At 41.5% G+C, this 13,549-nt stretch overlaps 1 protein-coding gene across 3 annotated transcripts in view; it reads left to right on the top strand.

The window, feature by feature from the left end:
• DISP1 (dispatched RND transporter family member 1) overlaps nt 1-13,549 on the top strand; it is a 58,497-nt gene that overhangs the window by 28,420 nt on the left and 16,528 nt on the right. For all 3 annotated transcript variants that reach the window (XM_072140069.1, XM_072140070.1, XM_072140071.1), the window contains one exon: nt 13,511-13,540. In XM_072140069.1, coding sequence (XP_071996170.1) covers nt 13,511-13,540 — 30 coding nt within the window. The remainder of the gene's footprint in view (nt 1-13,510; nt 13,541-13,549) is intronic.

The raw sequence follows: 13,549 nt of genomic DNA, 5'->3' as shown, positions 1-13,549 counted from the left end.
GTCCCCAGATAATTCAAGTGAACTGACAATAATACCCGAACCGACGGTTATCCAAAAATATAGAAGTTCTTTGGGTCTTCTAAAACCTGAGGTGCAAGAATGAGGGCAAGAAAGTCATAACGAGTAGTAGCTCCATCTTCCCATGGACACTCTGTTGCAGTTTTCTTGCCTCCATGAGGTTTTCCAAGATTCCAGGGAAAAAAAAGACTTAACCCATTCCGCTCCATTTTGGACACTCCTCAACACCCAACCACTTCTTGATCCATGGATGAACCAGCAAGGAGATCACTGACTGTAGCGGCTCTACCGGAAGTTCAAGGCAAGTTCAGTGGCTTTGAGAACCATAGACTACTTTTTTTTAAATTTTCATTGAAAACCACTTTTAATGGCCAAACGTTGGACAGGTTTGGTCACATAGAAGCTTAGGGAGGACCTTTCGCCCCCGTTAATGACCACATTGGGGCTCATTTACTAAGGGTCCGAATTGCGCACTTTTGTTGGGTTTCCCGACGAATTTCCGATTTGCCCTGAATTGCCCTGGGATTTTGGCGCACACGATCGGATTTTGGTGCATTGGCGCCGGTTTTCGTGCGACAGAAATGGGGGGGGCGTGGCCGTCAGACAACCTGACGGATTCGGAAAAACTGCGCAATTTAAAAATAGAATTGTGTCGCAATATCGGCACTCACATGCACCAGGAAGAAGGAGGTGAACTTTGACGGACCCTGGTGCAGCAGCGACACCTGGGCGCACGGACCTTGGTGAATCCCGGCAGACCCGACTCAGCATCAGACAACGTGCTGCGGGATCGCTACTGGACCGGGTAAGTAAATGTGCCCCAATATTTCTAGAGTAGTTGGAATTTTCTCTAGCCCCCACCATCTGACAGAATGGAGTCTAATTAGCATAGATTAAGGGTAGTTCCAAAACTCAAAATGCTAAGTAGACTTTCTACTGTCTATTGATGGGTGGTCATGGGCTGAAAAAGACATCCTAGTCCTGCCCATCTGACAGCATAGAGTCAAGTTATTTCTTGGAAATGGCGGTGCCTATAGTCTAACTACTCCGGAACCAAGAGGGCGGCAGTAAAGAATGCAAAAAGTTGAAGGTGGTCAAAGGTCCTCTTTTCGGCCTACCTTTGGTGTCCTTCATAAGGACGAATGCCTGTAATTTATTTCGAACATTTCAAACTTCTAATTTGCAGTGACTCTTATGGAAACTTCTTGAGTAGACGGAGCACCTTGTAGTGTAGGATCTCCATACCGGTGGATGGGTCCTATGAGGAGAAGGCTTCTTGGTGGTGAATTATGAGCGGTGCTGCTCTGCCCTCTCGTCTAAATTCTGGCTTCTTTTCAGAAACTGACTCATGTTAAGAAGTATTTTTTCATTGTTCCTTCAAAGCTTTTTTCTGACTCTTGGAGCTCTAGGCCGCTCTCCCGATGAAAGTGTTTGAGAAGAGGAACATTCCTGTGCGGACTTACACGATGACGTCTGAGTCTGAAAAGTGACAAGAAGCAAAGTCCATTTCCTTAATCTTCTGCACTTTGTTTTATCAGCTTCCTTCGAGGGCACTTGTCATATGATCTAATGGAAATCTAGGAAACAATGAGAGGATTGTGTCGTTATGGGACTGTTTATAGACTTTATTACCGGCAGATTTATCACCAAAGCTTCTCTGATTCAAGATTCTCAAAACACTTAATATATTACTGGAAGAGAACGAGACCCGGAGAGATTATAGCGTGGATGTTGTGCATGACACCACTGACTTCTCTATAATCCCCTCTCTAGGGCTACGCACCCCCCAACAGGCACTTCAGCCGTATACAAAAACACATCCCATGTATTCCACCGGGCTCAGGAATGGCCATAGTGTCTATAGCGCCGTGTGTGAGCCGACTGCCAAGGCTAAAAACTAAAGGGCGGCTACATGGAGCAGTATTATAGTAGTTATATTCTTGTACATAGGGGGCAGTATTATAGTAGTTATATTCCTGTATATAGGGGGCAGTATTATAGTAGTTATATTCTTGTACATAGGGGACAGTATTATAGTAGTTATATTCTTGTACATAGGGGGCAGTATTATAGTAGTTATATTCTTGTACATAGGGGGCAGTATTATAGTAGTTATATTCTTGTACATAGGGGGCAGTATTATAGTAGTTATATTCTTGTACATAGGGGGCAGTATTATAGTAGTTATATTCTTGTACATAGGGGGCAGTATTATAGTAGTTATATTCTTGTACATAGGGGGCAGTATTATAGTAGTTATATTCTTGTACATAGGGGGCAGTATTATAGTAGTTATATTCCTGTACATAGGGGGCAGTATTATAGTAGTTATATTCCTGTACATAGGAGGCAGTATTATAGTAGTTATATTCTTGTACATAGGGGGCAGTATTATAGTAGTTATATTCTTGTACATAGGGGGCAGTATTATAGTAGTTATATTCTTGTACATAGTGGGCAGTATTATAGTAGTTATATTCTTGTACATAGTGGGCAGTATTATAGTAGTTATATTCCTGTACATAGTGGGCAGTATTATAGTAGTTATATTCCTGTACATAGTGGGCAGTATTATAGTAGTTATATTCTTGTACATAGTGGGCAGTATTATAGTAGTTATATTCTTGTACATAGTGGGCAGTATTATAGTAGTTATATTCTTGTACATAGTGGGCAGTATTATAGTAGTTATATTCCTGTACATAGGAGGCAGTATTATAGTAGTTATATTCTTGTACATAGGGGGCAGTATTATAGTAGTTATATTCTTGTACATAGGGGGCAGTATTATAGTAGTTATATTCTTGTACATAGGGGGCAGTATTATAGTAGTTATATTCTTGTACATAGGGGGCAGTATTATAGTAGTTATATTCTTGTACATAGGGGGCAGTATTATAGTAGTTATATTCTTGTACATAGGGGGCAGTATTATAGTAGTTATATTCCTGTACATAGGGGGCAGTATTATAGTAGTTATATTCCTGTACATAGGAGGCAGTATTATAGTAGTTATATTCTTGTACATAGGGGGCAGTATTATAGTAGTTATATTCTTGTACATAGGGGGCAGTATTATAGTAGTTATATTCTTGTACATAGTGGGCAGTATTATAGTAGTTATATTCTTGTACATAGTGGGCAGTATTATAGTAGTTATATTCCTGTACATAGGGGGCAGTATTATAGTAGTTACATTCCTGTACATAGGGGGCAGTATTATAGTAGTTATATTCTTGTACATAGGGGGCAGTATCATAGTAGTTATATTCTTGTACATAGGGGCAGTATTATAGTAGTTATATTCTTGTACATAGGGGGCAGTATTATAGTAGTTATATTCTTGTACATAGGGGGCAGTATTATAGTAGTTATATTCTTGTACATAGGGGGCAGTATTATAGTAGTTATATTCCTGTACATAGGGGGCAGTATTATAGTAGTTATATCCCTGTACCTAGGGGGCAGTATTATAGTAGTTATATTCTTGTACATAGGGGGCAGTATTATTGTAGTTATATTCTTGTACATAGGGGGCAGTATTATAGTAGTTATATTCCTGTACATAGGGGGCAGTATTATAGTAGTTATATTCCTGTACATAGGGGGCAGTATTATAGTAGTTATATTCTTGTACATAGGGGGCAGTATTATAGTAGTTATATTCTTGTACATAGGGGACAGTATTATAGTAGTTATATTCTTGTACATAGGGGACAGTATTATAGTAGTTATATTCTTGTACATAGGGAGCAGTATTATAGTAGTTATATTCTTGTACATAGGGGGCAGTATTATAGTAGTTATATTCTTGTACATAGGGGGCAGTATTATAGTAGTTATATTCCTGTACATAGGGAGCAGTATTATAGTAGTTATATTCCTGTACATAGGGGGCAGTATTATAGTAGTTATATTCCTGTACATAGGGGGCAGTATTATAGTAGTTATATTCTTGTACATAGGGGGCAGTATTATAGTAGTTATATTCTTGTACATAGGGGGCAGTATTATAGTAGTTATATTTTTGTAGCAGTATTATAGTTTGGTATTATCCATATACTTATGAGGTTTTCATACATGGTCGACAGTATTAGAGATGCACAGGATGATATTAGATTAAAATTCCATATCCTGCATAGATACTTTCAATATATCTGTAATGAATACCATGAGGCCTCCTGCAGGACGTTCTATATCACTCCGGCGTCTCGTCCGGTTGAGTCATTCCCGGGGTGTTGTCATTCTGTCCTTGTCTGAACACTCTCTTGCTGCATTGCAGGGGATTTTGGCACAGAACACTCTCTTATTGTGCACTCACTTAAATTGCACAATTTTAGACAAAGCCAAAAGTCGCCTCCTGTGTAGCGTGTCGGCTCCGCTCGCTGTTACATTTCCATAATGTGCCGGATCAGTTTTCACTTGTTTTACAGACATTTAATAATTTATGGAAATATGAAACTTTCTCTCTGTGTGCAAAAAAATGGAAGGATTACAAATAATTTCTGGATCGGAGTGGGGTGGATGGAGGTTAACGCTGCCCAAAAGTGGTGTGTGCAGAGGGAACACTAAAGGAGAGATCATCTTCTCAGATTAAAGGAAGTCCTCATGGGGCCCGGAAAGTATAAGAAGGATAAAGCCTGGGGAAGAAATACACAGTTGTATCATATCTGTTGTTTGTGGCTTTAAATTTGCTATATTGTCGGTGCTGGTGGGTGGAGACCTAGCTGCTGTGACTTCTCCTACCCCTCCCCTCTTCATAGACTTTTATGTAATCTTCTAGCAGCTGTGACTCCTCCTCCCCTCTTTATAGACTTCTATGTAATCTCCTAGCTACTTTGATACCTCCTCCTCCCCTCTTCATAGACTTCTATGTAATCTCTTAGCTGCTGTGACACCCCTCCCCTCTTCATAGACTTCTATGTAATCTCCTAGCTGCTGTGACTCCCCTCCCCTCTTCATAGACTTCTATGTAATCTCCTAGCTGCTGTGACTCCCCTCCCCTCTTCATATACTTCTATGTAATCTCCTAGCTGCTGTGACTCCTCCTCCACTCTTCATAGATTTTTATGTAATCTCCTAGCTGCTGTGACTCTCCCTCCTCTCTTCATAGATTTTTATGTAATCTCCTAGCTGCTGTGACTCCTCCTTCTCACCTCCTCATAGACTTCTATGTAATCTTCTAGCTGCTGTGACTTCTCCTCCCCCTCCCCTCTTCATAGACTTCTATGTAATCTCCTAGCTGCCGTGACAACCCTCCCCTCTTCATAGACTTCCATGTAATCTCCTAGCTGCTGTGACTCTCCCTCCTCTCTTCATAGACTTCTATGTAATCTTCTAGCTGCTGTGACTCCCCCTCCCCTCTTCACAGACTTCTATGTAATCTCCTAGCTGTTGTGACTCCTCCTCCTCCCCTTCTCATAGACTTCTATGTGATCTCCTAGCTGCTGTGACTCCTCCTCCTCCCCTCCTCATAGACTTCTATGTAATCTCACACCGCAGTGAAAGATTTCACCATTTAAAAGCAAATATGGTAGAAGGATGAGAAGAGCGAAGTAAGTGGAGAAGAAACCAATAAGATGTACTACAGGGTTTCTCTTATTCCCTTTTTATTTTTGATTTATGCAAAGTTTTTTGAAGGGTAAGAAACCATGGAAGGAGCTCACAAGTTGGTGAGTAGGGCGAGTATAGAATTTCATGACATCATTGGAGAATAGGAGAAAGATGAAGCTTTGCCATAAAACAGAGATAAGGTTAATATAAAATATAAAGAACAGACAGGACTGGAAAAAGAGATAATGGAAAGTGTGGGAGAGACGTGACCGCGATCCAAAAAGTAACTCGGAAGATGTAGTACATCAGGTCTCCGAAATGATATGAAAGGGGTCGTCCTCTTTCAGAAAATAATTGATATTGTTCATGCAATGAAAAGTTCTACTATTTTCCAATATGCTTTCTGTATCAATCCCTCTTGGTTTTCCAGATCTCTGCTTGCTGTTATTGTTTACTTCTAGTGGAAAGCAATCTGACTATGGTCAGTAATCAGAGCCTTGTGATACTAACTGCCTGTGCGCCTGTGTAATATCACATGACCACAGATATAACGAGCCGTGCACCTGTGTGACCTCACATGACCAGGGATATAACGAGCCGTGCACCTGTGTGACATCACATGGCCAGGGATATAATGAGCCCTGCACCTGTGTGACATCACATGGCCAGGGATGTAATTAGCCGTGTACCTGTGTAATATCACATGACCAGGGATATAACGAGCCGTGCACCTGTGTAACATCACATGACCAGGAATATAATGAGCCCTGCACCTGTGTGACATCACATGTCCAAGGATATAACGAGCCATGCTCCTGTGTCATATCACATGACTAGGGATATAACGAGCTGTGCACCTGTGTGACATCACATGACCAGGGATATAACGAGCCGTGCACCTGTGTGACCTCACGTGAACATGGATAAAACGAGCCGTGCACCTGTGTGACCTCCCAAGACCATGGACAAAATTCTATTCACGGGAAGTAAACATAGAAGCTTCCTATAGAATGACAGCAAGCAGAGATCTAGAAAACCGTGAGGATTTAATGCAGAAAGTATATTAGAAAATTGTAGAACTTTTTATTACACAAACAGTATCAATTAATTGCTGAAAGTGGACGAGCCCTTTAAGGTTATGATAAAGATATGAACCAAAAAATGAGATTCATGCACAACGGGCGACTACATTAATTAGGGGAAACGGGACCCCTAACAAGACTCCTGATTGGTGGCACCCTTCTAAACCAGCATCTTAACCTCTGTCCTTGGATAACTGTGCACTTAAAGTTACATAGAGGGAAGGAAGTGGGAGGTGATGCTGGACGAGAGGGCGGGGCTTGGGGGCGGAGCTAGCTAAGAGATCGTTTTGGGATTGACATGTGACCTTTATTTTCTTTTCCTCTTGTATATATTTATTACCTTCTGAAACCCAAACCTTTATGTAGATGCTTATTAAAACCTAATATCAAATTGGTAAAGGGATGTGAACACTTTCGCAACCAATGTTTTTTATGGCAAAACCTTGTCATGTGTCTTTGAGAATAGAATATCCCTTATCCAAAATCTTTCGGATAAAAAAAATATATATTTGGCAATCTGTATACAGAAAGAAAAACCTCTTGCCGTTTTGTGTATACAGCTCCCATGCAGGTTAATACCTCCTAAAAGTTCATCTTCTCCGACTTTGATCTACACTTTCTCAAACAGGCATTTGGGATCTCAGGATTTTTTTTGGCTCCGGGACCTTCCCACATCTTGGACGGTTGTTGTTGCGCTCTACCGGCTCTAAAACAACCCAGATGAGGAGATTGCGTCCCACATGGAGAGATATCTCTAAAACTGTGGGTGAAACCCAAAACATGACCAAACGAGAACCATGTGATGGTCGGAGAAGAAGCGTGTAATCCCTGTGAGGATCCCCCGCCTGCTGTAATCTCATCCCCTCCGCTCTTCTCTCGCTGTGACCATTCAACCTCTAAACAAAAGTCTCTGGTCCCCTCCGGCCGGCTGCTCGCAGGAATTTCATTTCGGAAAGTCAAATATCTCTTTCTTTAATTTAACCGCATCTCTTTGATGCCACAGGGTAGAAGAGATTGTTTTGGGACTGGGCGAGGAATGTGACGGCTGTCTGTCCACAAATGGAGGAAGCTCCGCAAACAAAAACTACTTAGAAACTAGAAACTTTTTGACTTGGCCTGAAGAGAAACTTGGCCTTTACCGTAGGGTCTCACCATGAGGTCACCACCCACTACACTCCTGTAATCATGTGTTCTGGTGTGAACTATCTAGTCATAGTATTTTCTAGATCAAGAGATTTTGAAGACCTTCTTCTTGTGACGTGAAGGACATTGGTAAATAGTAGACCGTGATTCTGTTGTGTTGGATGGTCTTGATTTTTTTTTGGGTCTGGTGGTTAACAAACTTAAAAAAAAGTAATTATAGAGAGAACGCGGTTGAACGTGAGGTGGTATGGTCCTACCTCTGGTCACGTCGTGTTTAATTATGGTATGGTTAACATTCTTTGGATTTTGACGACCATATTTGGAGTCTGGAAAGAATGGGAACCCTCAATGATGTACTGAACAACGAAGTTTCTGCACTGAGAAGATGCCTGTGATTAGGGGGGCCTAAAATTTGTGAGTTGGGTAGTCTCTTCAAGGAGATAGTATGCTGCTTGAGGCATGAACTTGAGACTTCTTGTGACATGAAGAACCTTGTTGAATAGTAGACCGTAGTTCTACTTTTTTGGATTTTTTTTGCTTTTTGTTGGGTCTGGTCCTTAACAAAGTTGTTATAGACAGAACATTGAAGGATGTGAGGTGGTACAGTCCCAGCTCTGGTCACATCATGTTTGGAGTTGAGGACCAGAAGAGTCCACCATAATTCAGTTGTTGTTGAGATGATGGCCATCAGAAATCTCTAACATACGACCAGGGAACAGGTTCTAGACACCTGTGTAGCCAAGATGAAGGGTCTATCCGCTTTCTCCCCCTCTTTTGTTTATATCTATGGGTCCAACCCCTGACTGGTTTATTCTGTATTGGCTAGATACTTCCGATGGGTAACGTTGTGATTTTCTCCGGACAATTTGTCAGAACTGTTCTCTGGTAGTAGACGTGACCTATGTAATAGTCCACCCATTGCACTGGTCATCGCACTGGTGACTGGTCACAATCTGCTGGACATTTTTTTGGGTCCATGGACATAGAAGACTTATGGTTACAAAACTAGATACAAGTAGGGGGGGGGCAACTTTCCCACCAGATGTAACGAGGCTCCTGACAGGTGGAGATTTTGAGAAGCCTCCGGTTCCTGGGACAATGTCATGTTATGTGAGAGGCTCAGACCTGCTTTATGTGGCCTGTTCACAGCTCGTAAAAACGTGTGAGATGTCGCAATGCAATCTTTTCACATGAGGCGGCGGAGACTTGGCATCGGGGCGGTATGATGTCATGTTCACTTAGCAGCTATACATTAACTAGATTAAATCATGACTTTATTTTTCCTTACAGTCTGACTTTTTAGGCAACTTCGTCATCGAAGGTGAAATAGACTCGTTAAGAGTAGACTGACTGACTAGCCCCCCTATATTAAAATTTTGTAACATATTCTGTAATGGAAAACAAATCTAACTTTTTGTTAACTGAAAATTTGGGGATTTTATAGGGTTTTTTTTATAGCACACATTTTTGCAGAATTGCTGCAAAATTTTATAGTTCTACATCGAGCAAAACTGATGTAGTGGGTGCGTTGGCTATTCATGTGTAATAGATCGTCAAATTTAGTTTTGTTGGTGAAAATTGCTCTAAAACCTAGTTATTACCCTAGAATTTATCTGGTTCCCCTCCCTTCTATTCACTCTCTCGGCTTCTCTCATGTCAGAAATAGATGTGTAATGAGCGAGGACTCGCAGAAGTGCTAATTCCAAAATTACAGATCTGAAGTCAAATTGCCGGGTGCCTGCTCTTTTTGGTGAAACTCCTCCATTGTGCTGGAGGAGGAGATGGACATCGCTCGGGCATTTCTCAAGCATAGCGAAATAATTTCTGGAGATGGTTTCGGGGATAATATTCCTTATTGAGGTCCAGGCCCCTGATAACAGCTGCAGGGGATTGGTTTCTGGGCTGGAATGCCTTTGGTGCGGCACATATTGTTATGCGTCCTCTCAGAAGCAAAAATATTTAACGATAGCAGGTGTGACCTCTGACCCCGGGACTAGTGTCAGGGCTTGTCTTACTCCATGGTATATACAGGTTACGCCGGTGCTCCCCATAACATGTCAATGAGGATCACCAGACCGAACGTCCACAATATTGAAGTTGTCCATATATGGCCCAGGGGGTAAAATAAACTATTTTTGAGATGAGCTCCTGGTTTGCTAATGATAAGAAAGGTAAAATGATGTTTCCTGTGAAGAGTTATAGAAGCTTCTGACAAAAATTTGAGTTCAGACTCTTTTTAGGTTTAGCCTTCATGAAAATTTTTGAAGCTCATTGGTAATTTATCATTCATGTTCTTCTTGGATTACTTTCAGAGCTGAATTCTTAATTCTGCTTAAAGCATCTCGGATTAGAATCCGTCAATACTTTGTAAGCTGAGGTTCATTTTAACAATACATAAAATTCGTGGGAATTTGGTGAGAAGAGCATTTCCTCCTTAGGATTAGGTAACACTATGCTCCTGAAAATCCAAGATACTGAAATGTGAGGTCAAAACTAAGAAGTCCATAAAAAGTTCTTAAGTTCTAAAGATATTGATTATGTTCTATTGAAACCATTAGTGAGCAACCATGATCATCAGTGGTTTTGGTGTTGCTATGTGGTCATCACTTGTAGGTGCTCAGACCAACAGGTTATGGTAACTAAATTCCTGGGAGACGTCGATCCAGATATTCTGAGGACCATATTTGGAGTTGGGAAAGAAAGGGAACCCCCAATGATGTACTGAAGAACTAGGTCCCTAAAATATGGGAGCCTGGTAGTCTCTTCAAGGAGCAAGTATGTTGCTTGACGCTTGATCAACTCTTGGATTTGAGACCTATGTTAAGATAAGATCTTCTTGTCATGTGAAGGACATCGATAAATACTACTTTTTGCTTTTTGTTGGGTCTGGTCACTACCAAATTTAGAAAGTTGTTCTAATCTAGACAGAACTTGCTTAGATGTGAGGTTGTACGGTCTCACCTCTGGTTACGTCATGTTTGGTGTTGAGCAAATCAACTGTAATCGAATTGTTGTTGAGATAATGGCCAACAGAAATCTCTAACATATGTTCAATATAAGTTAAAGGTCATGTGTATCCATAATAAAGGGTCTATCAGCTTTGTCCCCTTTTTTTCTTTTTTATATCTAAGGGTTCCTAGCTCCAACCCCTGAATGGTGACCATCTGACAAGTCTAAATAGAATATTGATAGAACTGAAACCAATCTACCCCATATGGTCCATCTTTTGGCCATGTCTCCTTCTCTCAGGAATCAGTGGGAATATAAGAATTCCGGACGCTCCACTGCTTGGATCCCGTCCAGCAGTCGGATATTGATGTCCCGCGCTCTCGTTGTTACAGTCCATGGATTGTGTTCTGGAAATTGTAGATGTCGGCAGCCGCTCGTCTTCTTCTCTCGTCCTAGGTTGTTATTCTTCCCAAAATAAACTGCAGTGGAAGAAATTCCCGTAAATCTAACGCTCTGCTTAAATGTGAAGCTAAACAGTATTTATCTCCGAGGGTTTTCTTGCTTCTTCACGGCCGGTTTTGTAGATATTTTTATCTCTGTAATTTAGTTTGATTGTTTTAGGTAATTGGTGGCGTCTGTATTATGTTTTTATGTGTGATGCCAAATGCAGAAAAAACACATTTAATGTTGTCCTTTCCGATGCTGGGCTACTACTATTGCCAAAAAAAATCTCCCCAATTTTTCCTAATTTAAAAGAAGCAACGATGGATTTCAAACCTGTGACTGCATGACTGACTGAGAAGATAGGGATGTCTCTTAATGGGCATATGACTAAATTTGGGCCAATGTCTGGTGGCCTCGTTTACCAGACTGAACCTGGCTCAACTGAATGAAGCTCTTTCTGTTAGTTTCATTCAATAGAGCCAGGGGTGGGGCCGGTAAAACTGCCCAAATGGTCCAAGCTGTCCCACCCAAATTTGGTCGTATGGAATTGCCATATGTATTGGACAATGCACTGGGATAGCTATATCCTTATTTGTATTAACATTTCTGTATATTTTTTTAACAATGCTTATCCCCTATCTTTCTGTCAATGGATGGCCCATCCAATGCCCCCCATCCCTTGAGTTGCAGATGGGAACACCACTTTAAAGGCTATTGCATATGACTAGCTTTGGGTTGGTTTGGCAGCCACATTTCCTAGTACGAACAAACCTGGACTGGACACCACATGTGAGTCCAGTTTAGTGGGGCCAAGGGTGGGTTGAGAAAACCGGCCTCACGGATGAAGCTCACCTCTCCAAATTTGGTTGTATGGAGATTTGAAATTGATCTGGTATCGCGATGAGTTTTCTACCTCTCGTAACATATTGACATTAAAGTATTTTTATGCTGGTCCCGAAGACCCCCTCCACCCATTGTGTTTCAGAATTTATAGTGTAATCTAAGAAGATGGGACATTTTCATATTTCATAAAACAATGATTGGTCTGAGAAATTGGCCGATATCTTGGCCCCATTTACTGCTCTGTACCAGGCTCAGTTGAACTGAACACTGGGGGCTGGTAATCAGGCCAACAAATGGACCAAACTTGCCCTTCGATATTTGGTCATATGGTGGTGGTGCCCTTAAGGAATATATTCATTTGGTATCACAATGAGTTATCTACCTCTCTTAACATATCTCTCGATCTCTCTCTCTACATATTGACTTTTAGAGTATTTTTGATGCTGATCCCCTACCGTTCTTTCGATGGACGGTCCACACGGGCCTCCCACCCCCCTGCTAGGGGTGGCGTAATCTGCAGTCTAGTAGCCATTTGGATCTTCAACAAAGTTCTTAAGTTTGGAAACTTAAATGATTAGGGGAAACGAGATCCTCAAGTTCCACCTAAAGCTGTTTAACATCTGTTGGCAAATTCCCTGAAATCTTCAAAGGAATTTTTTGGTCTGGCGGGGTTATTCCGTCCAGTTATGATTCGCATATGTGCTGTCTGTTTTATTACCTGCGTAACGAGCGGCCGCCATTGATCTGGTGCCCATGGAGATCAGTAACGTGGCACGGGAGGGCACATTTCCAGCTTGTTGTTTTGTTTGTATTGAAGTCTCGGGGAAGGAAGAGGAGGATGGGGGGAGGGGGGGCCCGGAATTACACAATGTCATTCCCAGGCTACGACCTTCCATTTGTTGCTGGGAACACAACAGGTTTGTGACATCGACGGCAGCTGGGATTTATTGGTGACTGGTGCCATGAAACACAAATGGCAGAGACATTTGCAAAAACTTTCCACGGTATTGGGTGACTTTAACAAGCCGTGTGATATCTGATGGATCCTCCATGCCTATAAACTGTTAGTGTTACTAATCTTGTCCATTGAGTGTTACAGTATTTTAGCCACATGAACCATTACAGTTTTGGGGGGCATTAGTGATCAATTTGAGATCCAAGGGGGTACAACACCAAGAACCTCCACCAATTGGTTGTTTTAAGGGGGCAAGTCCTGCTCCTGCATAACCCGTCTGTGACAACACATTCTTCAGTCACATGGCTATTTGCAGCTCAGTCCCATTCAAGGGAAGTGCAATACCATGCTCAACCACTGTGCATTGCATGGCGCTGTGTTTCATAGGAAATGAAGGCACTGCTGCGGCCTCACACAACCTCTTTGATCGCGTCCTGTATAGTTGCGTAATTAACAATTTTCTCTTTTCTTTTGGGTTTTTAAAATATTTTTATTTAATATTTTTTATCTTTTTTTTCCACAGAACGAATAAACCATTCCAGCTCCCCAAAAGGTAAAGGAT

The sequence above is a fragment of the Engystomops pustulosus genome, chromosome 3, assembly GCF_040894005.1.
Source record: "Engystomops pustulosus chromosome 3, aEngPut4.maternal, whole genome shotgun sequence".
Classification (NCBI taxonomy): Eukaryota; Metazoa; Chordata; class Amphibia; order Anura; family Leptodactylidae; genus Engystomops; species Engystomops pustulosus.
Note: the sequence above shows the minus strand (reverse complement) of the source record. Positions and strands in the feature narration are given on the sequence as shown.